The 24,808-nt window shown below is 39.8% G+C and overlaps 1 protein-coding gene across 7 annotated transcripts; it reads right to left on the reverse strand.

Annotated features, from left to right (window-relative positions):
- Nucleotides 1–1,071: 1,071 nt before the first annotated feature.
- Nucleotides 1,072–18,332, reverse strand: MED28 (mediator complex subunit 28). Of its 7 annotated transcripts, none has more exons than XM_081332967.1 (6): nt 18,074–18,278; nt 17,179–17,245; nt 12,350–12,462; nt 4,720–5,067; nt 3,426–3,630; nt 1,072–2,239 (listed from the first exon to the last, which is right to left on the reverse strand). In XM_081332967.1, exons 1-4 carry the CDS (start codon nt 18,242–18,244, stop codon nt 4,870–4,872), a joined length of 549 nt encoding a protein of 182 aa, XP_081189093.1. In that variant the 5' UTR covers nt 18,245–18,278; the 3' UTR covers nt 1,072–2,239; nt 3,426–3,630; nt 4,720–4,869. The 7 variants fall into 7 exon arrangements, with proteins under 7 accessions (XP_081189093.1, XP_081189089.1, XP_081189092.1 ...); XM_081332963.1 differs by having other exon boundaries at nt 2,839–3,630; XM_081332966.1 differs by lacking the exon at nt 1,072–2,239 and adding an exon at nt 2,303–2,978.
- Between the last annotated feature and the right edge of the window lie 6,476 nt (nt 18,333–24,808).

A 24,808-nucleotide genomic window follows, 5' to 3' on the forward strand; every position in this document is an offset into this window, starting at 1 on the left:
CGTTTGTCGGCCGGGTCTTTTGGTGCGCTCGGCAGCAATTCCTATTGGCTTTCGAGTAGCATAGCTTGTGGAAGGGAGGGAGTAGCATAGCTTGTGCAAAAGCTTTTCTTTTGTGTGCAAAAAAAGGTGCCAGAACGCCATTCAGAGTGTTCAATGAGAAAAAAAGCCCGGCTTTTATGTTTTAATCTTATGTTTTAAAAATGTATTTTTTTCTATTGTAAGTTGCCCCAAACCTCGCCAGGTGGATTGCATACAAATATTATATAATCGGTAAATAAAGGTATAACATAAGTTAAATATATATCAAATGATAATATGGTTCCCTACAAAGTCAATTCTTGCTCAATGACAGACCAAGGAGTTAACTTGGAAAGGCAAGAGGAAAATCTAGAAGAGGTCTGTGCAACTTGTAGAAGGGAAAGGCCCATACTGATAGATTAAAAATCTTTGTGGTCTGCAAAGGAATGCTGGTGGGCTAATCAATGATTTGGTGACTAGAGAGCATCTACAGTGTTGGAGCTCGTGGTCATGGTAAGCCATGGAGACAGTAGGCAACATGACTTTTAGGGCAGTGGTGGTGGTTTTATTATTATTATTTTTTTTTAAAAAAGTCTGTGCTTGGCAGGCTGCATATACAGGCCTGGTCTAGAATTTATTTTGGAGCATTCAACTATCTAGAGCAGGCATGTCAAACTCATTTTGTTTGAGGCAACTTCTTATAAAACAATTTCCATTAATTTGTTTTAATAAAATAATTTAAATCAATTTTTCACTTGATTTCAAATTAAATGAATTATATTAGTTGACAATGAGATTTTTTTTTAGTTCAATTGCCAGATGCAATAAACTGGTTTTGGGTATATGTTACTGGAAGGAAAAAGCAATCCCTGCTGCGTTACTGATCCCAGAGATGACTACTGTTTGTCCAGAATGTGAAACGTGAAAGATTGTGACTAAACAAAATTTTAATGTACAGATAATACCACCAGAAATTATTTTAGCCTTTTTAATAAATGTTATTGATGTTAAGCTCACCATGGAAAACATCATATATTGTTATGTATATACTAGGTTAATTATTTAAAGACTGAAGTGCAACATAACTAGATTCCAAATAATCTATTTTTCAAAACACAACAGTCCAAACAGTAAAAGTAAAGTCCAAATTAAGAATATTTCATTCTTAAGAAATGTTTAATTTAAAGTGGTTTGGTTGTAATAGATGGTTAGATTAAAAACAGTTTTCAATAGTACAAAATAGTACAAAAGATACTATTTTTTCTAGCATCAGCTAAATTAGACATATTACATTGAGAAAAATGTTTCTCATTTTTTTCCTGTTACCTTTATGAAATCATCATTGCAGAGATATTAACATAGGAAATAGATTATTCTATTATCTAATTTTACCTTCCAAAAGACAGAAGCAGATGAAAAATCTGAGGTTCTTTCCTGTTGGCTTTTTTGAATTAGCTGCTTTAGATTCTAAAAGTTTAGTTCCTACAGAAGTAACCCTGTGAATAATTTTAATGTCCTCCTCTAGTGCAGGGGTAGGAAACCTTGGCTCTTTTATGACTCAACGACTTCAACTCCCAGAATTCCTGAGCCACCATGACTCAGCTTGGAAACATTTCCCTTTCCCCTCAGCATGGCTGGCTCAGGATTTCTGGGAGTTGAAGTCCATGAGTCATAAAAAAGAACCAAGATTGCCTAGCCCTGCAATCGGCTTAGGAAAACCAATAGAGGGAGCTTCTTCTTCTTCTTCTTTTTGCAAAAAAAGGGTGCCGGAACGCCATTCTGAGCGTTCTATGAGAAAAAAAGCCCTGGCTGTAACCTTGATAGGTGATGATTGGGTTTTCTTCCTAAAATTCCAAGTTGCCTTATGACCCTGAAGTTCTTAACTCTTGAAACATGGAATCAACAGGTATTAATTGTTGGATGGAGGGAAAAATGAATGAATAGCTTTTAACTGTGATGTTAGCTTTATTTCTGGAAATTCAAACTACAAATTGTTTACACTAGAGTCTGACAGCTTGTGATGCATTTTAAGAGACACTAAACATTCACTTATTGTTTATGCTTCTTTTAGTATTTGTTAGGTTTTCACTTAGATTCCCAGTTTCTCGATTTAGTGAGGTGTTTGCAGCAAACATGTTTCCAGACTAATCTCATTCCTTCCAAAACAGGTGAGTCAGATAAGTATCTCTGCATTGAATATTTTTTCTCAACTTTTTTCAGTCTGCAAAATAATGAAACATCAAAACCAAAAGACACTCAGAAACCAGACTCAGGGCATCAAGAATGGTTTACAAAATATTTTTCTTTGATGAAAACTTTCTACAATAATCAATATTGTCATTGCTGTTATTAAACATTTACACAATATGTTTTATATGATATCCTACAGAATAACAAGGAAAGAATTAGAGGTCACAAGTAGCTAAACATAAACAGATTCAATAGTAAGTAACTATTGCCATAAATAAAAAATATTTTAAAATATTAATTTATAATTAATATGGTATTCAGCAAATTCTAGGTAAAATGGATTCTTAGTACAAGCATCTTTCTGTACTCAATAATTTTAATACTATATCAGCAATAACACCAAGACTAGTGTATTTAAGCCATTCAACTTACAAAGATACTTATGCAGAACAAAACTGGCTATTTCAGTGGTCTAGGAAACCTAAATATTAAAAAGACATCAACTTTAAACTAGTACCTGAACAATATTTCAGAGCTAGGAATCCTTCAAAGGATTACATGAAATCTGATACAAGTAAAATTTGCAAGGAAGATTTCACCATAATACAAGTAAACATTTTATTTATTTACATAGATGTAAGAAATGCTGAAGGGACGCAGTGGGTTAGGATGCTGAGCTTGTCGATCAGAAGGTCGGCAGTTTGGCGGGTCGAATCCCGAGTGCCGCGTAACAGAGTGAGCATCTGTTACTCGTCCCAGCTTCTGCCAACCTAGCAGTTCGAAAGCACATAAAAAATGCAAGTAGAAAAATAGGGACCACTACAGTGGGAAGGTAACAGCGTTCCGTGCACCTTTGGCGTCTAGTCATGCCGGCCACATGACCACGGAGACGTCCTCGGACAAGCACTGGCTCTTCGGCTTTGAAACGGAGATGAGCACCAGCCCTAGAGTTGGAAACGAGTAGCACACATGTGCGGGGGAACCTTTACCTAAGAAATGCTGATTCTGGGCAATTTACCTTATAAAAAAAATCAAAATAGAAAAATAAAGCCAGACAGACATATGTGAAGAGGTTGTGCTTAAATGTTTTCCAGTCTTAAACTATTTGGCACGTTGAAATACTAATAGCAACATTTACACTGTATTGAAAGTTAATTGGCTAAATTTCCCAGTTATTAATAAATAAAATTTTGAGAAGTCAAAAACAATTAACTTACTTTGTAGTTTGCTATAATATAAACTTTGTTGTTGTTAGCTGCGAAGTCATGTCCAACCCATCACGACCCTATGGACAAGGTTCCTCCAGGCCTTCCTGTCCTCTACCATCTTCTGGAGTCCATTTAAGCTCACGCCTACTGCTTCAGTGACTCCATCCAGCCATCTCATTCTCTGTCGATAAACTTTGGAAAATGCATATTGTATCTAGAAGTAGAATGTTTTTATCTCAGTCACAGCTGAGCTCTTAATTTTGGTCTAAAACATAGGCACACAGTGCAGTAGACTACAGAATGGTTCTAGTCAAGGATAAATCTGCATGCATCTGATGCGCCAAGTTTTTTTTTATTTCTAAAAATAAATAAGGGCTTGAAGTGCTCTGCTTAATATATTTGAATGTAATGTATTTAAATTAGCTCTGAGCCTTAAATTCTTCCTAGGCAAAATCATAAATTTTGCAATTTTACCCATTGGACATTCTCCCTTACCTGCCCCAGTTTACTTTTTATAGATTTCAGAGAAAAATCTCACTACATATCTACCTTATCTGAAATGTTCTTATAATATCTGTTTAAACAAAGTAATAGTATATTTGTAGTCTGCTCCTGCAATAGTCTTTGTCAACATGAGTACAGTTAAGCTCAGATTTAGAAACAATTTCTATGTTGAATTGTTACACTTAAACACAAATAAGTGCCAACTATTAGAGTATTAAAGTACTTTTAAGAGGAAGAAAACTAAGAACAATTTTTAAAATGCCAACTCTTATTATTTCTATGCAATATGTAATAGGATCTTCTTAGGGAAACGGAATCCTAATAAATGGTCTGTAACAAAGTTATATGTATGTTTGTATATATAAAGTTAATTTATCACATAAAAATAAAAACTGCTTTCACCAGATGTTCATTTGTAACATCATTAAAATAAAGCTAGATAAACATTAATTTGTCCACGTGCATTTTTAATTTATTTAAAGCATACAGCTGCCAAAATCAAAAAGTGGGTTCAGAAAGTAATTTTTGTTTTGTATTAAAGCAATTCAGATTGTGACATATGTCTCATAGGCTTTTTTTTTTCAAGAATGTTTTAAGCACGGAACCAGAAGCTGCAACTGTGCCAAGGATATTAAAAGTACCGTGATTCCAAATGATAATGTTAATGGCATCACTTGATTTACAGAAGTAAAATTATATTGGAAGCTCATAGGATAAACGGTTCTTGCTCCTTAGAAGAAAATCTCCAAAGTCACAAAGAGATATCAGTTTGCAGGTGATAGAATAAAAGAAATCATACTTTCTGATCCATGCAATGACAGCTGTAGCCTCGTTTAGGTTAGGCTCCTTGGTGTCCATTTTTTCAAAAACAATGTATTTTTCAATATAAAATATTCAATATCATGAAGGTCTAGCAAACTTTATTCTGGCATTTCAGTGATGCTTCTTTTCACGTTTGCTTGAGGGGTGCAGGAATATTGGCTGAAGCTTGCTCTAGATAGGCTAGAGGTCCCTGAGGCATCTCAGTAGGTTTCTTCTGCTGGATATTAATATCATCTAAAACTTGTTGCCAATGGCGAAGTTTTCCCAAGTGTTTCTGAATTAGTGTTTCTTTCCGCTGTAATTCATTTCTCAGTTCTGAAACATCCTACATGAAATAGAACAATATAGGAAAGAAACTAAGAATATCTCCTTGGAAAAACATTTGCATTTGAACAAAAATAATTACAAAATCTTAGAAAAGCAAGTATCCTGATATGTTTCAATAAATTATCTGAATTATACTAAGAGCTACTTTCTTTCCTTAATTAACTCATGATGAATTTTGTTAAGAGACATTCTACCTCATTTTCATTACTATTATCTCATAATAGTTCTCATGTGTTGCACAAAATATTTTTTTCTTCATTTTTCATCAAGAACTATGATAAATTATATTTATGGATATACTGCAATAATTTTTGGCCATAATAAAGTTTAAGCTTCAAGTTTATGGATGTGCCTATGAACTTTTAAGATTTTACCTAGATCATCATGAATTCAGTGTACATTTACCCGAATTAAAATTTATATTATTGTACAGTAAAATAATTCCACTGCTGTGTAGATGACAGAATAGAATAGAAAATAGAATAGAATAGAATAGAATAATGGAGGTCTTTTAGTCCAGCCCCCTGCTCAACAGGAGAACCTATACCATTTCAAACAATTGACTGTCCAGTCTCTTCTTAAAAACCTCCAGTGATGGAGCACCCACAATTTCTGAAGGCAAGCTGTTCCACTGGTTAATTGTCCTCACTGTTAGGAAGTTTTTTTTTTAATTCAAGGTTGCTTCTCTCTTTGAAGAATACTTTGCATGATCTTGATTCTATGCCTCTGTTTATGCAACCCAGGATTGTATTAGGTTTTTTGGGCGCTGCTGCTCATTGCTGGCTCATGGGCAAGTGATCAACTACTAGGACTCCAAGGTCCCTCTCACAGTTACTGTTTTTGAGCCAGGTCTTACCTAATCTGTATTTGTACCTATGATTTTAGTGAGATTTAGTAAGAATATTAATAAGAATTAGGTCAAGTATAGCTATACTTCTAGTTCCCTCCTCTACCTTTTAGATGACAAAGTTGTCCGCTAGGTTAGTTAGGAATCTGTTTGATCTCCCACTCACTGCAGTTTGTTTTCCAGTTGATATCTGGATAGTTGAAGTGTCCCATTACTACTGTGGTATGCTTCCTACATACATTTGTTAACTGGTTGGCAAAGAGTCCATCTATTTCTTCTGCTTGGTTGGGTGGCCTGTAGTATATCCCATGGCAATGTCACTTTTCCCCCTTTTATATTGACTCATATAGATTCTGGAAGGCTTTTATCTTTGATCATGTGCATTTCTGTAGATATGTAGTATTTTCTTACATATAGTGCAACTCTCCCTCCTCTTTTTGTAGTTCTGTTTCTTTTGAACAATTTGTATCCATCAGTCCATTCCAGTCATGGGTTTCATCCCACCAGGTTTCTCTAATGCCAATGATGTCATATCCACCCTCGTGTACTACTGCTTCTAGTTCAACCTGTTTGTCCCCCAAGCTTTGAGCATCAGTATATAAGCATTCAAGACTTTTATGTCTGTCTGTGTATATGTTTCCTGGATCTCCTGATTGTTGATTTTTTTTTCTTTTTTCTCATCACTCCCTACCTCTTTGTTTTCTTGGGATTTATGATTGGTTTTGTGTTCTAGAGTCTAATGATTCGTCACCCTTCCCCCTAAATTTTAGTTTAAAGCCCTTCTGATGAGTTGGGCCAGTCTTTTTCCGAGTACATTTTTCCCTATTTTTGTGACGTGCAGCCCATCCCTTGCCAAGTCTGTCACATAGGAAATGCAGTCCATGGTCCAAGAAACCCAAGTTTTCTTGGTGACACCAACCCTTTAGCCAGTGGTTTATTTCTAGAATTCTTTTTTTCCTTTAATGGGTGTTGACCATTTGTTGGGAGTACTGATGAGAACACTATTTGTGCTCCTAGCTCAACTTTATTGCCTAGTTGGTTATAGTCTCTCAGTATTGTGCTCAGGTTCTTTGTTGCATTATTCATCCCAATGTTAAGGAATAGGAGAGAATAGTAAACTGTGGGCCTAATTATTTTGGTTAGGTTCTAAGCCATGTCTTTGACTTTTGCTCCAGTGAGACAATGTACCTCTCTGGATTTTATGTCCGGTCTGCAGATGGATGATTCTGTTCCTTTGAGGATAGAATCTCCTATTACCAAAACTCACCTTCCTTTTGGGGACTGCAGTCTGGGGTGCTTTTCTGTTTATCTCAAGTGTTTATGACTTTTTGGGGATATTTGAAGTGACTTTTTTTAGGGATACCGTATTTGAAATCGTTTCTTTGCTAGGGGTCTCCATGTTTTCTTTGAGGGGGAGGTTGTGGGTCTGTGTATTTCCATCCAGGGGGGAGAAATGCTCAGTTTTAATGGGGCTGCTTCTGGTTGGGTTAGATTGGGCAGTAGGGTTTATTAGATGTGTGCTGCTTCCTTTGATTGTTGTGTTTGCTTCTATGTGTGATATCCTCCCTTTGTCTTCCTCCAAGGGTTTATTGGTAGGGTCAAATCCTCTGGGAGTTATTTGTTCATTGTTTGGTTTGGTTTGGGTATAGCTTTCTTGCGTAGGTTGGAGTTTGGCTAGAGTTGCCTTTAGATTCCTTACTTTTTCCTCTAGTAATCCACATAATTTACATTTAATGTATGTATAATTTGGGTGTTCTTTGGGCATAAGCATATACATGAAACATGTATTGCATACCACATTTATATTTGTCTCCTGTTCCATGAATTTGTTGTTTGAAAATCCCTCTTTTATGGTTGGTGGATGTGCTTTGCTGTTAGCCATGCTTCTACCTTTTCTGTTCTAGGTAATTATGCCTATTTTTTGTATATATTTTATTGGTATTTTTCAACATAACCTAAATCATTCAGTAATCCTGAGTGCCGCGTAACAGTGAGCGCCTGTTACTCGTCCCAGCTTCTGTCAACCTAGCAGTTCGAAAGCAAGTAAAAATGCAAGTAGAAAAATAGGGACCACTACGGTGGGAAGGTAACAGTGTTCCGTGCGCCTTTGGCATCTAGTCATGCCGGCCACATGACCACGGAGACGTCCTTGAACAAGCGCTGGCTCTTCAGCTTTGAAATGGAGATGAGCACTGGCGCCTAGAGTTGGAAACGACTAGCACACATGTGCGGGGGAACCTTTACCTTTTTTAATTTGTAAACAGCATGTTGTCTGGATAACATTTATAACACAATCTTTAACAATTGATTTCTATAATCTATATTCCATATGTTAATTTTAATTGATTTCCCCTTTCCCCAAAGTATCTTTCTTTGCAAACATTAGATTAAAACAATTCTCATTATTTTGATAAACAATTAAGTATATTTTTTCCAATATTCTTATTTGTCATTTTAGTTGCCTTATCGTAAATCCTGTTACTGTGCTTATTTCGGCTTATTTCTCCCCCCAAATTCTACATATTCTTACTAATGACAATTTTCTCAAGAATTAACTACATTTATATTGGTGATTTAATTCTATATTTTCCATATAAGCCCTCTCATACTTTTATACAGTCATGGCCGAAATTGTTGGCACCCCAGAAATTTTTCCAGAAAATCAAGTATTTCTCACAGAAAAGTATTGCAGGAACACGTTTTGCTATACACAGGTTTATTCCCTTTGTGTGTATTGGAACACAACAAAAAAAGGGAGGAAAAAAGCAAATTGGACATGTCAAACAAAACTCCAAAAATGGGCTGGACAAAATTATTGGCACCCTTAACTTAATATTTGGTTGCACACCCTTTGGAAAAAATAACTGAAATCAGTCACTTCCTATAACCGTCAATAAGCTTTTTACACCTCTCACCCGGAATTTTGGACCACTCTTCCTTTGCAAACTGCTCCAGGTCTCTCTTATTGGAAGGGCGCCTTTTCCCAACAGCAATTTTAAGATCTCTCCACAGGTGTTCAATGGGATTCAGATCTGGACTCATTGCTGGCCACTTCAGAACTCCCCAGCGCTTTCTTGCCATCCATTTCTGGGTGCTTTTTGACGTATGTTTGGGGTCATTGTCCTGCTGGAAGACCCAAGATGTCGGACGCAAACCCAGCTTTCTGACACTGGGCTCTACAGTGCGACCCAAAATCCTTTGGTAATCCTCAGATTTCATGATGCCTTGCACACATTCAAGGCACCCAGTGCCAGAGGCAGCAAAACAACCCCAAAACATCATTGAACCTCCACCATATTTCACTGTAGGTACTGTTCTTTTCTTTGTAGGCCTCATTCTGTTTTTGGTAAACAGTAGAATGATGTGCTTTACCAAAAAGCTCTATCTTAGTCTCATCTGTCCACAAGACATTTTCCCAGAAGGATTTTGGCTTACTCAACTACATTTTGGCAAACTGTAATCTTGCTTTTTTATTTCTCTGTGTCAGCAGTGGGGTCCTCCTGGGTCTCCTGCCATAGCGTTTCATTTCATTTAAATGTCGATGGATAGTTTGCGCTGACACTGATGCTCCCTGAGCCTGCAGGACAGCTTGCATTCCTTTGGAACTTGTTTGGGGCTGCTTATCCACCATCCGGACTATCCTGCGTTGCAACTTTTCATCAATTTTTCCCCATGACCAGGGAGATTAGCTACAGTGCCATGGGTTGCAAACTTCTTGATAATGTTGCGCACTGTGGACAAAGGCAAATCTAGATCTCTGGAGATGGACTTGTAACCTTGAGATTGTTGATATTTGTCCACAATTTTGATTCTCAAGTCCTCAGACAGTTCTCTTCTTCTCTTTCTGTTGTCCATGCTTAGTGTGGCACACACAGACACACAATGCAAAGACTAAGTGAACTTCTCTCCTTTTTATCTGCTTTCAGGTGGGATTTTTATATTGTCCACACCTGTTACTTGCCCCAGGTGAGTTTCAAGGAGCATCACATGATTGAAACAATCTTGTTTATCCACAATTTTGAAAGGGTGCCAATAATTTTGTCCAGCCCGTTTTTGGAGTTTTGTTTGACATTATGTCCAATTTGCTTTTTTTCCTCCCTTTTTTGTTGTGTTCCAATACACACAAAGGAAATAAACCTGTGTATAGCAAAACATGTGTTCCTGCAATACTTTTCTGTGCGAAATACTTGATTTTCTGAAAAAATTTCTGGGGTGCCAACAATTTCAGCCATGACTGTATTTCTTAATCAATAGGTAAAAAAGTAGAAAGAGAAAAGAGAGACAAAAAAGAGAAGAGAGGAAAAAAAGAGAAAAGCACTGAAATACAAAAAATAACATACAACTTAAAATATATATCCCTCAATTTAATATATATTTATTCCCTCAATTTCCTATTCTTTTTGACCATAGCTGAGAATGTATTTAATCTATTTAAACTTTAAGCATTCCATTCAATAGATCTAATCATCTAATCCTTTAACTCTCATTCAAAACACATTTTTATGCTTTTATCGTCACATTTAAATAACTAAAACGTTTTCTGTTTAAATCATTTCAACTTTTTTTTTACAGAAAGGAAAAAGAAAAAAAATCATTGTATTAGTTTAAAAAAAATCATCCCTCTAAAAGTAATGTATTCCAAAGTTTTTCCATTTCTTTAGCCATATTCAAACAAATGTTTCTTATTGTATTAGTTAACAAAAAAAATCATCTCTCTAAGAGTAATATATTCCAAAGTTTTTCCATTTAGCCATATTCAAACAAATGTTCCTTTTTAAACTATTCTCTCTGATAAGTCCCATCATCTATTTTCTTGATTTCCATTTTAATCTTTTTTCTCTGGCCATTGCCTTTCTTAATCAGTATGTTTTGCTGCATCATTCATTTCCCTGTAAAGTATTTTTTCCTCATTATTTTCCTTATCTTCAAAGTTGCTTGGATGTGTTGAAATATTTCCCATTTGAATTAAATCATGATTTTTTATTTTATACGGTTCCATCTTTAAGTCTCTATCCTCAGAATTATGTTCGGTTATCTCTACTGTATTTTCCTGGGAAATTTCTTGGAGTGAAATTAAGTTGGAGATAAGTTGATTCATACTCTCAAGGTTGTTCTGTATTTCTTTATGGTTTAAAATCATTGTCCTTTGAAATTGTTGCGCTTAACATGTTTCCTTTTGTAAAGTATTTGTTGCTTCAGATTTGTTACTCCCACTTTGTTTACACAGCCGTTGTTTTCAGCTATGACTGGACAATGGAGTTAGCCAGCCTTTTCTTCTGTTGGTTTCTGGGAGGCTTCTCCTGGACCGTTTGGGGAGACCGCCGTCTCTCCTAAGTCCCTGGGATTTCCTTCCTTCCTTCCACCCCTTCAGGGTGGGTTCTGGCCCCTTAGGGTCCCCAACAAAAAGAAATTTCAGCCAAAGGGTTCAGCATTCCAAATCTTCCAACTGCTGTGCTGGAAACAGGAACCGGAAGTCCAATTATGCCTATTTTTTTCTATCCTATGTTTTGCAAATCAAAATAGCATCGGTTTCTTTTTCAAAAAAGTCTGCTGTGCGGTTGCTGTTCACAGTCCCTGGCCTACTGGTTTGCTGCCGTTCAGTCCCCGATCTAGTAGTCTGCTGCTGTTTGCAGGCCCCGGTCTACTGCCATCCACAGCACCCGGTCTACTGCTATCCTGGTCTGGATCTGAGCCCGTCCACAGACGAATCAGTTAGGTGCCTCAGACATGACACAAACAATACTACTTAGAATGGCTGAAATTTTAGTACAAAAAGAACACAAGGTGGGTTGGCAGAGGGAAAAACATTCCAAAAACTAATGGTTTTCTTCAAAATCTCATTTAACACCATAAATTTAACAGATAAAATAAAAATACCTCCTATCCTCCCACAAGAACTCTGATGGTTGGCCTGGGGACCAACTGGGGGAGTTCCACCCTGGATGGGTTCTAGATTGATACACATTTCTGCCCTCCCTCCTTTGCTCTGTTCTCCACCCATCCATCTTTCTAGTTATAATATTGATGTACTATTCTCATTGTGTTCCATGTTCATTGTTTATTTATTGTTCTATTATACTTCTATTTATGCTCCTTTTATTTTCTTCCTTTTTATTATTGTAAATCACTTATAGTAGCCCCATGGCAAGATAAGCAGCAAATAAATTTAACAAATAAAATAAATTATACACATTAAAGATAGCAAATCATCATCCTACTACAGTGATCAATCAGCTCTACACCAAGCACCTTAAAATATTCTGATCAGAGTAGATTCAGTCCTAATTTATGTAATAAATGAGTTGTGGCTCATAAGTTTTAATCCCATTTGTGCCTCTTAGCAATGTTCCACATACTGTATTATAATTACTGTGTTGTAATTTAGCATAGAATCAGATATCATGCTTAAGCCTACAGCTATCCATATCCTTACCTCCTTAATTACTTGGTCTGGTTTTTGGACAGATAATTGTAGTCTTTTCTGTAGAAAAAAGCATTCTGTTTGTCGTGCAACTTCTAAAAATTTCTGGATACATTGATCAACACCTAGGACATGAGCAACAACAGTTTAAAGCTATTAAAGAATAAAAGTCAGGACAAATACTATGTAACTTTAACAAAATTAGTTAGAAGTGTAAAATACTTGGGTCTACATGCGTAAAATGGTGTAAAACAAAAGGCCACCTGCTGCCTCATTAGCAACAGAAGATGGCAAAGGTCAGCAGGGGTGGCAGAGGACAGGGGAGCAAAAGGGCAGAGATTAGGGGAGAAGAGATAGGCAGGGGGAGTTGAAACGGAGGTGAGAATGGCAGGGCAGAAGCATGAGGTTCTCGCTTAAAGACTGCAATCAGGAGTAGTGGAACAGCAGTTGCTACGTGTGCTCATGTATTGTTATATCTATTGACCGCATGACATTACTTGGTGAGAAAAATTCTAGTCCTAATTAGAATCATTAAGCAAGTTATAATTTCAGGTTGTAAATTAGGTTGGGGGAATGCTATGTGGTCCTGAGCTTTATGCTTGGCCAGGATGGCATACGTTCTCCTGCCTTCAGCAAGGGGTTGGACTAGAAGCCCTGTGATCCTACGTTGTATGTTTGTGACACTGGAACATTCCATAAAATGAGGCACAAAATTTCAGTTCTACCCACTCCAGTAATATTAATTTTACTACCCATAGCTCCAACAGATATTTTTAGAAGAAATCCCTAATTTTACCCACCTCTTAAGGGTCAATAACTTAAATGAAAAACATCTCAATCATATAACCAATCAGAATAGAGCTGGAAGGGACCTTGGAGATCTTCTAGTCCAACCCTTTGCTCAAGCAGGAGACCATATACCAGGGGTCGGCAAGCTTAAAGAGCCACTTGGACCCATTTCCCACAGAAAACACTGGGAACCGCAAAACCCTTTTGACATCTGAAATGAAGATAACACAGCATATATCTTTTCACCTTTATACTATGTATAAAAAAAACTATAACGTGTTGCATTTATGAAATCAATGAACTGCTACAAAGGAAACAAATTTTTATGCAGGAGAAAGAGGGGGGGGGGGAAACCCTTTCTCCTTCATCCCAACAGGTGAAAACAATTTCAGTAGCTTATCTACCATCACCGCCCTGAGTCCTTCGGGAGAAGGGCGGTATAAAAATTTAATAAATAAATAAATAAATACAGCATAATTATCCCCATACATCTCTTAATTAAAAAAACATTAAAATATTTCATTAAATGTTCTTTACTAAAAGTTCAGTAAGGACAACCACATATATTCATATTTTCTCTTTCTGCCCTTGGTCTGCCAGTCCTCTTCCCCCACTCAGTGTGTGTGTGTGTGTGTGTGTGAGACAGACAGAGAGACAGAGAGGCACTTGCGCTTCCCTTCTCTCCCCCTCTCCCTCCCTTCCTCTCTCTTCCTCCCTCTGCCCTTGGTCTGCCAGTCCTCTTTCCCCAGTGTGTTTGTGTGTGTGACAGAGGCACTTGCGCTTCCCTTCTCTCTTTCTCCCTCCCCTCCCTCTTTCTCCCTCCCTCTCCCTCTTTCTGCCCTTGGTCTGCCAGTCCTCTTTCCCCAGTGTGTTTGTGTGTGTGACAGAGGCACTTGCGCTTCCCTTCTCTCTTTCTCCCTCCCTCCCTCTCCCTCTTTATGCGCTTGGTCTGCCAGTCCTCTTCCCCCGCTCAGTGTGTTTGTGTGAGAGACAGAGAGAGGCACTTGCGCTTCCCTTCTCTCTCTGTCTACAGCTGTGGACCTTCTGGACCTCCGTCTTATTGCAGGTTCCAACCAAATGCTTTGTATCTCACTGAGGTCTCTGGGCTGTAGCCAAAATAGCTGCAATCGGAATATGCAAATAAAGCAGCGTTACACTGGCATTGAAGGCAAGCGGAGGCAGCGGATGGAGCAGGCAGGGCTCACGCCTAGCCTGCCGCTTGCCCTTCCTGTGGACGAGGCAGTAGCGTCCTGACAGTGGGAGATGGAGGAGCCCCACTGGGCGGAGGTGCGGCTGAAGAAGCAAGACCTGGGCACGGGGGAGCGAGGGAAAGGCAAGTGGGCCAGGGAGAGAGCAGGTGCCATGGGCATCGCACTGCTAGCAGAAGGCGGCTCTGCGGCAAGTGGCAGAGGAGAAATGTGGGTGGCAGTCGGACTTGCTCACCAGGCTGCCAGCTCCGAGTGCTTAGCTAGCAGGAAGTCTGTTAGTCCGAAGGAGCTTCTCTCTCTCTCTTTCTCCCTTCCCCCCCTCCCTTGCTGCATCTCCGCCACCAATGTAAGCCCTGCATGCAGGGAAAACCCAGCACCGGGGACTAATTGTTTACCTCTTCTGGACAATGGGAGAGGAGCGGGCTGATCACCTTCCTGGCAGCCAGGATTCCAGCGCGCCTTCCCAGCCAGTGGGGCCAATGGTAGCGCCGGCTGGGGATCGCAGAGGCTGTGTTCCCTTGGGGCCACAGCTTGCAGGAGTGCTGGCCCGCAAAGCGGAGGCTCTGGCGGGACACTCCCGGGGGGATCCTGGGATTACACTGCGCGGCTCCCCGGCCACGTGTGCTTTAGACAGGGCCAGCCCAGGAAAGGGACTTCCTGGCCGTGCTTCTCCCAGGGGATGGGGCACCCGGGCACAGGGCCAATCAGGAGACATGTGAGAGAGTGAGAGGTAGAGAGGGGGGGAAGCGCAAGTGCCTCTCCCTGTCTGCAAATGGCGGAGGAGGACTGGAGCTGCAGTAGAAGGCTGAAAGAGCCACATGTGGCTCCAGAGCCACAGGTTGCCATATACCATTTCAAATAGGTGGTTGTCCAGTCTTTTCTTAAAAACCTCCAGTAATGAAGATTCTACAACTCCTGAAGGCAAGGTGTTCCACTAATTTTCCTCAATTAGGAATTTTCTCCTTAAATCCAGATTGCTTCTTTTTATTTATTGAAAAGTTTTACAGTACATTTTTTAAATAAAACTCACTCACTCCCACTCCCCTCCCCCCAACCCTCCCCTCCCCCCTCCCCGACTTCCCAGAGCTGAATACAGGGTATAAACTTAGAAACTTAAGCTACAATATGCTAACAACAAAAATAAAACATTAAATTCTATCGCACTTTAACTCTCCGTAAACATAACTATATTACTAACAAATAACTAATAACTAATAATACATCTTATAAAACCACTACTTATTCAAATGCTAAATGAAACTTTTTAGTCCCATATTCTGAATATATTCGATCCATCTTCTCCATTCCACAATATATCTCTGTTGCGATTGTTCTTTCAAATATGCTGAAATCTTTGCCATTTCCGCCAAGTTAGAAACTTTCAAAGTCCACTCTTCTATAGTAGGCAGTTCCTCCTCCTTCCAATATTGTGCTACTAAAAGTCTTGCTGCCGTAATTAAATTCAACATCAATTTAGTATCTATAACAGTAAAATCTGTAATAATAACCAACAAAAACAACTGTGGAGAAAACCTTATCTTTTTCTTAAATATCTTTTGCATGTTCCACCAAATTTTAATCCAAAAAACTTTGACTTTTTTACAAGTCCACCATATATGATAATACGTTGCATCCTCACAGCCACACCTCCAACATTTAGGCTGACAGTTCGGATACATACTTGCTAATTTTTTTGGGTCTAAGTGCCACCTATAAAACATTTTATAAAAATTCTCTCTTAAATTTTGAGCCTGTGTAAATTTTACGTTTCTGACCCAAATCTTTTCCCAAGTATCCATTGTTATCACCTCCTGAAAATTCTGGGCCCATTTTATCATACAATCTTTAACAAGTTCCATTTCTGAGTCAATTTCTATCAATGCATTATATATCCTTCTTATATGTGCTTGACCTTGATCTCTAATTTGTTTTACCAAATTTCCATCAGTTATCGAAATACAGATTGCTTCTCTTCCATCCATTGTTTCTTATCGTGCCTTCTGGTGCTCTGGAAAATAAGCTGACCCCTCTTCTTTGTAGTAGCCCCTCAAATACTGGAATACTGCTATCATGTCACTCCTAGTCCTTCTTTTCTCTACATTGGCCATACCCAATTCCTGTAACTGTTCTTCATATGTTTTGTCTCTAGGCCCTTAATCATCATAGTTGCTCTTTGCACTTTTTCCAAAGTCTCAACATTACTTTGTAATGTGGGGACAAAAACTGGATGCAGTATTCCAGTTACTAAGGCTTATAAAGTGGTACTAATACTTCACATGATGTTGATTCGGTACTAATACTTCACATTTTATTTTTTTATTTTAATTCCATTTATATCCCGCCCTTCTCCGAAGACTCAGGGCGGCTTACAAGCTTAGCAGTAGCCTTCATTCTATGTATATGCCTGCTTATTAGGGCTTTCACACATCCCCCAAGCGGCATTATTACAAAGTCAGCTTATTGCCCCCAACAATCTGGGTCCTCATTTTACCTACCTCGGAAGGATGGAAGGCTGAGTCAACCTTGAGCCTGGTGGGATGCGAACCTGCACTAATGGCAGGCAGCTGGTGTTACTTAAGGAGGCATTAGCCCACTGCTCCACCAAGGCTCTGTGATTCTATATGATTTTGATTCTATACAACCAAAGACTGTATTAACTTTTTTGTCTTTACCGCACACTGCTAGCTCAATTGGCCACAATTGGCTGTTATGCATTCACTAATATTTTTCAGCACAATTTCAAAAAGGTGAGTATTCAACTCCAGCCTGATCAAAACAGAGAAAAAGAGAGTATTCTGCATATAAATATTCTAAGTTAAATTGAAGATGGACACTCAAACTTACCAGTTCTAATTTCTTCTTGATCTGTACCATTTACATAATCTTGACTTACAAGGGATGCAAAGCAAGCCTGGATAATTACAAAAACCATTTATTACAAAAGTAGATATTAAAAGCTTTATGAAGGTAGTGTTTTTTTGGCATACATAAAGCTATACTAAAATATATTTTTACTTTCTTGAAAAATACTTCAATGATATTTATTTCTTATTCTTTGTTCTATTAAAAATGGCAAACAAATTAAGTAGGTTCCAAACAAATACAAAAAACTTGTTTGTTTGGATGAAATAGGCTCCATTTTTCAGATGAAGCTAAATTCAAATTCTTACAAAATATGGAAATTTCACATACCATAAAGCATTATTTTTACTCTACAAAAAGAAAGGAATGTCTCTTAAACAAAACCAAAAAATATGCTTCTGAAAAATCAGTATGATTCATTTTAGCAGATAAATTAATAATCTTCTCCCTTTCTTGCGATAATGAGTTCAGGGTGGTATCCAGGAAGTTCTTTTTATCCGCATAACAACCACCACGCGAGATACAGTAGACTGAAAGTGATGATCGGGCCCAAGGTAACCCACAAAGTTCCACAAGCCAAGAGAGATCACAGCCATTATCATCCCACACTGGCTTGTATTAGAAGGATCAGAATTTTTCTGATCAGAAAAATTATTTTGTTAATATAGGATTAAAGCGCGCCTCTATACAAGCTGGCAGCCATTTAAACATAGAAATGGAAGCCCACAAGAAGGTACTCTCTAGCTAGCTACTTCATCTCTATAGTAACCCTCTCGTCCAAAAAAGGACGGCAATAGTCCTGCGTTTCCCTACTTCCAGTGTCGGTCTTTCCGTCATCTCTATGGTTAGGGGGAGGCCGTTGGCTTGCATAGCTTACCTCAAAAGAAGCCTCCAAATCATCCACAAGGGTACCGATGGAGTTTCGCGGACCCGTGGGGTTCGGCGGAAGGAGTCCCGCGGGTACCGGACCTCCAGGAGCCACCGGAGGAGGTGGCGGGGGAGGCACCGGGCCCTGATTCCCAAACATCCCACTCAGTCCAGCGGCCATAGTAACTTGAGGAGAAGTTGGAACGATTGCGTAGGCACAAGAGGAAATGAACCCGCGCTGCTACATCACAACATCGCGAGATGAGAACCCAGGGGTGGGGCCTCAAGGGTGGAAAAGGCCTTTTTTCGGGCCTCAGTGGAAATAAATGGATGAATGAATGAAAAAAGGTGCAAAAATTATCAATAATGAGCATGAGCAAGTTTTTGAGATGTTGCGGTGAATAGCCTCTTCCTCCAAAGATTTGGTCGCTACGTGTGGATGGTCTATACACGTGTCGGAGAAGTTTCCTTCCCAGCCCAGGGTCTCATGATTTTCATGCGAATCCCTCCCTCCCGCCACCTTTCCCACTTCTGCCACTTTATATTTCTGCCAGGAGCTTGATTTTTCTTTTTTTAAGGAGCAAATGGTTGTTTATTATCTTAACAGCGAAATAAAATTTATGATCTGCCTTTGTGCAAGGCTAACGAGTGCGATGACCATATTTTATTGGAAAAAGAAATGAAAAATTGGCAAATCTGCAAAAAATTCATAAGGATCAAGGAAATTATAACTGCTTAATAGAAAATTAAAGAGCAAAACCAAGAAAAAATTCACAAAAGTATTTTGTAAATATATTTATAAATATTTATAAAAATATTGAAAATCAAGCAGTATTTGTAAAAATATTATTTCTAATAAATATTTTATTGATTTTCTTTTACATACGTTAACTTTTCAACCAACGAGCTGTCTAGGGTCAACAATGTTAATACATATTCAATTCCTAATCCTTCATTCTTTCCTCTAGCCAACTGCTAAGCTTGTAAGCAGCCCTGAGTCTTCGGAGAAGGGCGGGATATAAATGGAATTAAAAAAATAAAAATAAAATAAATCCCAATTTTGATAGTAATCTGTATCTTTTTTATCTTTCAGTCTCATAGTTAATCTATCCATCTGCGCATTCCAGTATTTTTCTGATTATTTTTTCCTCTGGTGGTATTCATTCATTCTTCCAATATTGCGCAAAGATTATTCTTGCTGCTGTAGTGGCGTGTAAAACCAAATATACTATAGACTTGCTTGTTAATCTTTTTGGACATTATTCCTAGTAAGAAAAGTTCAGGTTTAAAATCAACATGTTCACCTAATATTTTTTCTAACTAAGCATGTATTTTTCCCCCAATAAGCCTTTGCTTTGTCACATGTCCACCAGATGTGATAGTACATGCCTGAATTGTGCTTACATTTCCAACATCTATCTGACATATTTTTAAACATTGCTAATCTTGCTGGTGGCAAGTGCCATCTATAAAACATTTTATATAAGTTTTCTTTATATGAAGTTGACGTTAATTTGTAATTTCTCTCCCATAACTTTTGCCACTTTTCTAGTTCTATATTGTAACCAAAGTTTTTCGCCCATCTTATCAGTTTCTTTAACTTGTTCACTTTCCATTTCCAAAATTAACAAAAAATTGTACATTTTCTTAATTTCTCATCTGAGGTTAACAAAATCTTATCAAATAGTTTGATTTTTATAAAATCCATACATTTTCACGTATTTTTCCTATCTATTTTGCATCTGTAAATGTGTCCACAACGACAGGTTGATACCCTGATTTTCTAGTTCTTGTTTAGACTTTAAATTCCCACATTAAGTAATGAAATCGGTCTATAATTCTTAATATACGTCAAATCTGAGTCTTCTTTTGGTATTAGAGTAATATTTGCTTCTATCCATGTAGCTGGAAGCTTTAAAAACATCTTTCAGCGGTTCGCTTAATATGTCTTGTAGATTTTTATAGAGCTCTGCCGGAAGCCCATTTGGGCCCAGTGTTTTCCCATTTTTTGTCATTTTATGGGCTCTGATATCTCCATCATTGTAATCCTTTCTTCTAACATAGTTTTAAATGCCTCTGGAATTTTTGGAAGTTTACTTTCTTCTAGCTATTGAACAGTTCTCTCTCTTAAAGTCTCCTCTTTATCATACAATTCCTTATAGTATTCCTTAATTATATTTTTTATTTCTTCATTTTTGAATTGTAGGCAACTTTTTCCAAGTTATGTATTATTTTCTTCTCTTTCTGTTTTTTAAGTTTATAAGCTAAATATCTTCCTGGTTTATTAGCATTTTCAAAAAAGTTTTGTTTTGCTCTCTTTATCTGTTCTGCCAGTTTTTCTGAATCCAACAGATTTAGTTTATGTTTTATTATTTCCATTTCTTTTCAAGGTCTTTTTCTGTGGAGTTTTTTGTAATTCTGTTTCTAACTTTCCAAATTATCCTTTTAGTAATAAATGCTGTCTTCTCCGTTTATTTTTCTTTACTGTATACTTATAGCTATGCCTCTGAAGTACACTTTGGCTGTGTCCCATAAGTTTTGTAATGATGTATCTTCTTTGTTTTCTTTAAAGAAAAATTCCATTTCTTTTTTCGCTAACTCTTATGAATTCTTTTTCTTTTAGTATAGATAGATTTGAAGTCCAGCTTGGTTTTTTTTTGTGTTCCTTTCATGTCACTTTTAGAGGATTATGGTCTGCCCATGTACCTATTTCTATCTCAATTCCCTGTATATCCATCCTCAATTCAGATGTTATACAAATCATATCAATTCTTCACCAGCATTTGTGGCTATTTGAATAAAAACTATATTGTAGATTTTGTAAATTAATTTCCCTCCAGGCATCTTGTATTCCAATTTCCTCTGCCATATCAAAAAATGTCTTAGGTAATCTTCTTCCGGATTTTCCTGTTTTGTTGCTTTTGTAATCCATTGTTCCGTGTATTGCACTGAAGTCCCTTATTAAACAAGTATTTTGGTATTCCATTTCCAGTGCTTTTTTTGTAAAAGAAAAAGGTGCCGGAACTCACACGCCTTGCCTACCCTACAAGGTTCCATCCAAAAAAGGTGCCGGAACTCCGTTCTGAGCGTTCTATGAGAAAAAAAGCCCTGTCCATTTCTATTAGTTTCCTATATAGGCTCTGATAAAATTGTGCATAGATTGCCACTAACAATGTTTGTTTTTGGTGTAGATATATTTCAACCATTACAATTCTTCCTTCTTCATCTGAGTATACTAATTTGGAATCTATTGTCTCTTTAACATATACAGCAACCCCCTTTTTTCTGTTGTGCTGATGTATAATAAAGCTTCCCAATTTTTGAGTACTCCAATAGTTTATGATATTTTTTATATGTGTCTCTTGCAAACAAATTATGTCTATATTCAATTTTTGTAGTTTCCTAAAAAATATTTCTTTTTGATGGGGATTTTAGTCCATTTACATTTACTGAAAAAATTCCATTTTCTTTCTCCATTTCCATTTCGATTATTTATATTTAGGTCTAGTTGCTCTTGTAATCCTCTTTTCTGAAGATTCCTTCACCTTCACCCTCTTGTTCATCTTTCTCCTTCTGTTGTGCAGTTGCTCCTTGGGCTGTCTCTTCCATTTGCTTCTCCTCTTGTCATTGTTGCACTCCTTCATCCAAAATTGCTCTGTTCGTTACTTCGAAATCCTCTGCTTTCCAAATTAAATCCAGTCGATATCTTGTATTATTCCAGTTTATTAGAATGCCTTCCAGCATTAGCCATCTGAAATTTATGCCTTTGGCAATCAATTTTGTAGTTAAGAAATGGTAGTGTCTCCGAGTGTCTCTTACTCTCTTAGGTATCTGCTTTAAGACTGCTTTAAGAGAGTGTGGGAACAGAGGGCTCTATCGTAATCGGGGAACGGACCACCGCTGTTTTCAAGCGGTTGCCTGTTCCCGCCCTCATTGCTCTTCTCGCTCCCCCGGGGGCATAGGATTGCAGGACCCTGGGCTTAGGCTGGTTTATTTCAATGCCAGGTCCGTGGTGAACAAGGCTCCCCTCATACACGATCTCATTGAGAATGCGGACCTGGCCTGCATCACAGAGACCTGATTGGGCCAAGAGGGGGGTGTCCCCCTCTCGGAATTATGCCCACAAGGCTTCCGGGTGCTTCACCAGCCACAGGCCCAGGGTAGGGGCAGGGGGGTGGCGGTTATTATTAGGGAAAGTCTTTGTCCACGAGTGGCCACTATCCCTGTGATAGGCGGGTGTGAGTCTCTCCTTTTAAAGTGGGGTCCTGGAGTTCAGTTGGGCCTATTGATTACGTACCTGTCTCCCAGCTGCGTGTCAGCGGCCCTGCCCAAACTTCTCGATGTCTTGTCCGGGTTGGCAATTGAGTTCCCCAGGCTCATAGTTCTGGGGGACTTCGATCTGCCTTCTATGGATGAGGCATCTGAGTTGGCTCGGGAGTTCATGTCTTCCATGACAGCCATGGACCTGACTCAAATTTTCAGGACCCGACTCATAATGAAGGGCACACACTCAACCTGGTTTTTATCTCTGGGCAGTGGATTAAAGGTCTGGGTAGGAGAGATTTAACCATCCAATCCCTGTCATGGTCCGATCATTTCCTTCTCCGGCTGGACTTTCAGTACGCCACCCCGCCACTGGGAGGCGGAACCGACTAGGTGGTTCTGCCCCAGGCGCCCGATGCACCCTGAGAGGTTCCAGACGGAGCTTGGGACATTTCCTGCTTCCCTTGCCCACGACTCTGCCGAGGCCCTAGTGGCAGCCTGGGAGAGGGCAGCTGCTGGGGCCTTGGATAGAGTTGTGCCTTTGCGGCCTCTGACCCGTTGCAGATCCTGGGTGTCCCCTTGGTTTACCGAGGGACTCTGAGAGATGAAGCGCCAGAAAAGACGCCTAGAGAGCTGTTGGAGGTCCAGCAGATCCGAATCTGATCGAACACAGCTAAGAACTTTATCTTAAGTCTTACCTAGTGACGATGGAAGTGGCAAAGCATGTTTACTTTTCCACTCTCATTGCGTCCGCAGATAACCACCCAGCCACCTTGTTTAGAGTGACCCACTCACTGCTTAATCAGCGACCAAAGGATGACCCCTTGCAAGGTAGGGCTGAGGAATTTGTACAGTATCTGCAGGACAAAATCACTCAGATCCGGACTGGTTTGGACTCCAACTGGGCGGAATCTGGCGGAGTGGAGAGGGCAGGTCTTGGTTATACCATTTGGGGTGAGTTTGACCCTGTGTCTTTGGATGATGTGGACAGGATTATGCATATACTGAGCACTACAACCTGTTTATTGGACCCATGTCCCTCCTGGCTAGTTTCGACTGCTGAGGAGGTGACAGGGGGCTGGCTCCAGGCAGTTGTCAATGCTTCATTGACAGAGGGTGTCTTCCCCTCCGCCTTAAAAGAGATGGTGGTGAGGCCCCTTCTTAAGAAGCCTGCCCTGGCCGGCTAGCTCGTCCTGTCTCTAACCTTTGCTTTGTAGCAAAGTTGTTGAGAGTGTTGTGGCGCGTCAGCTTCCGCATTTCCTGGATGAAGCGGACTATCTGGACCCGTACCAGTCCGGTTTCAGACCCGGTTACAGCATGGAAATGGCATTGGTCGCACTGGTAGATGATCTCTGGCGGGCCTGGGACAGGGGTTGCTCCTCTGTCCTGGTCCTACTTGATCTCTCAGCGGCTTTTGATACCATTGACCATGGTATCCTGCTGCGACGGCTCGAGGGGTTGGGAGTGGGAGGCACTGTTTTACGGTGGTTCTCCTCCTACCTCTCGGGCCGTTCGCAGTTTGTAGTGGCAGGGGGGCAGGGATCTACCCCAAGGCCCCTTTCTTGTGGGGTACCTCAGGGGTCGGTTCTCTCCCCCCTCCTGTTTAACATCTATATAAAGCCGCTGGGTGAGATCATCCGTGGCTTTGGGGTGAGGTATCACCAATGTGCGGATGATACCCAGTTGTTTATCTCCACCCCGAGCCAATCCAGTGATGCCCTTGACATGATGTCCCGGTGCCTGGAGGCAGTGCGGGTCTGGATGGGGAGGAACAGGCTCAGGCGGAACCCCTCCAAGACCGAGTGGCTGTGGATACCGGCATCTCGCATTGTCCAACATGTTCCATCTCTTTTGATGGGGGGAGAGCTATTGCCCCCCTCAGAAAGGGCCCACAACTTGGGTGTCCTCCTGGATTCACGGCTTAACATGGAAGATCATCTAACCACCATAACCAGGGGGTCTTTGCACAGGTTCACCTGGTGTGCCAGTTGCGCCCCTTTTTGGACCGAGATGCCCTATGCACGGTCACCCACGCCCTTGTCACTTCTCGCCTGGATTACTGCAATGCTCTCTACATGGGGCTGCCCTTGAAGTGCACCCGGAGGCTTCAGCTGGTGCAAAATGCAGCCACGCGGGTGCTTATGGGAGTATCTCGATACTCCCATGTTACACCTCTCCTGCGTGAGCTGCATTGGCTTCCGGTTGCCCTCCGGGTGCGATTCAAGGTGCTCGTAATTACCTTTAAAGCCCTACATGGCTTAGGCCCGGGGTACTTGCGAGACCACCTGCTGCCAATGTCAACCTCCCATCGCCCAGTTCGCTCCCACAGAGTCGGCCTCCTCAGGGTTCCGTCGGCCAGGCAATGCCGGCTGGCGACCCCCAGGGGGAGAGCCTTCTCTGTGGGCGCGCCGTCCCTCTGGAATGAACTGCCTCCGGAGCTGCGGATGATCCCTGACCTTTGATCCTTCTGCCGTGACCTGAA

The sequence above is a fragment of the Vipera berus genome (genome assembly GCF_964194415.1).
Source record: "Vipera berus genome assembly, chromosome: 7".
Taxonomy (NCBI): Eukaryota; Metazoa; Chordata; class Lepidosauria; order Squamata; family Viperidae; genus Vipera; species Vipera berus.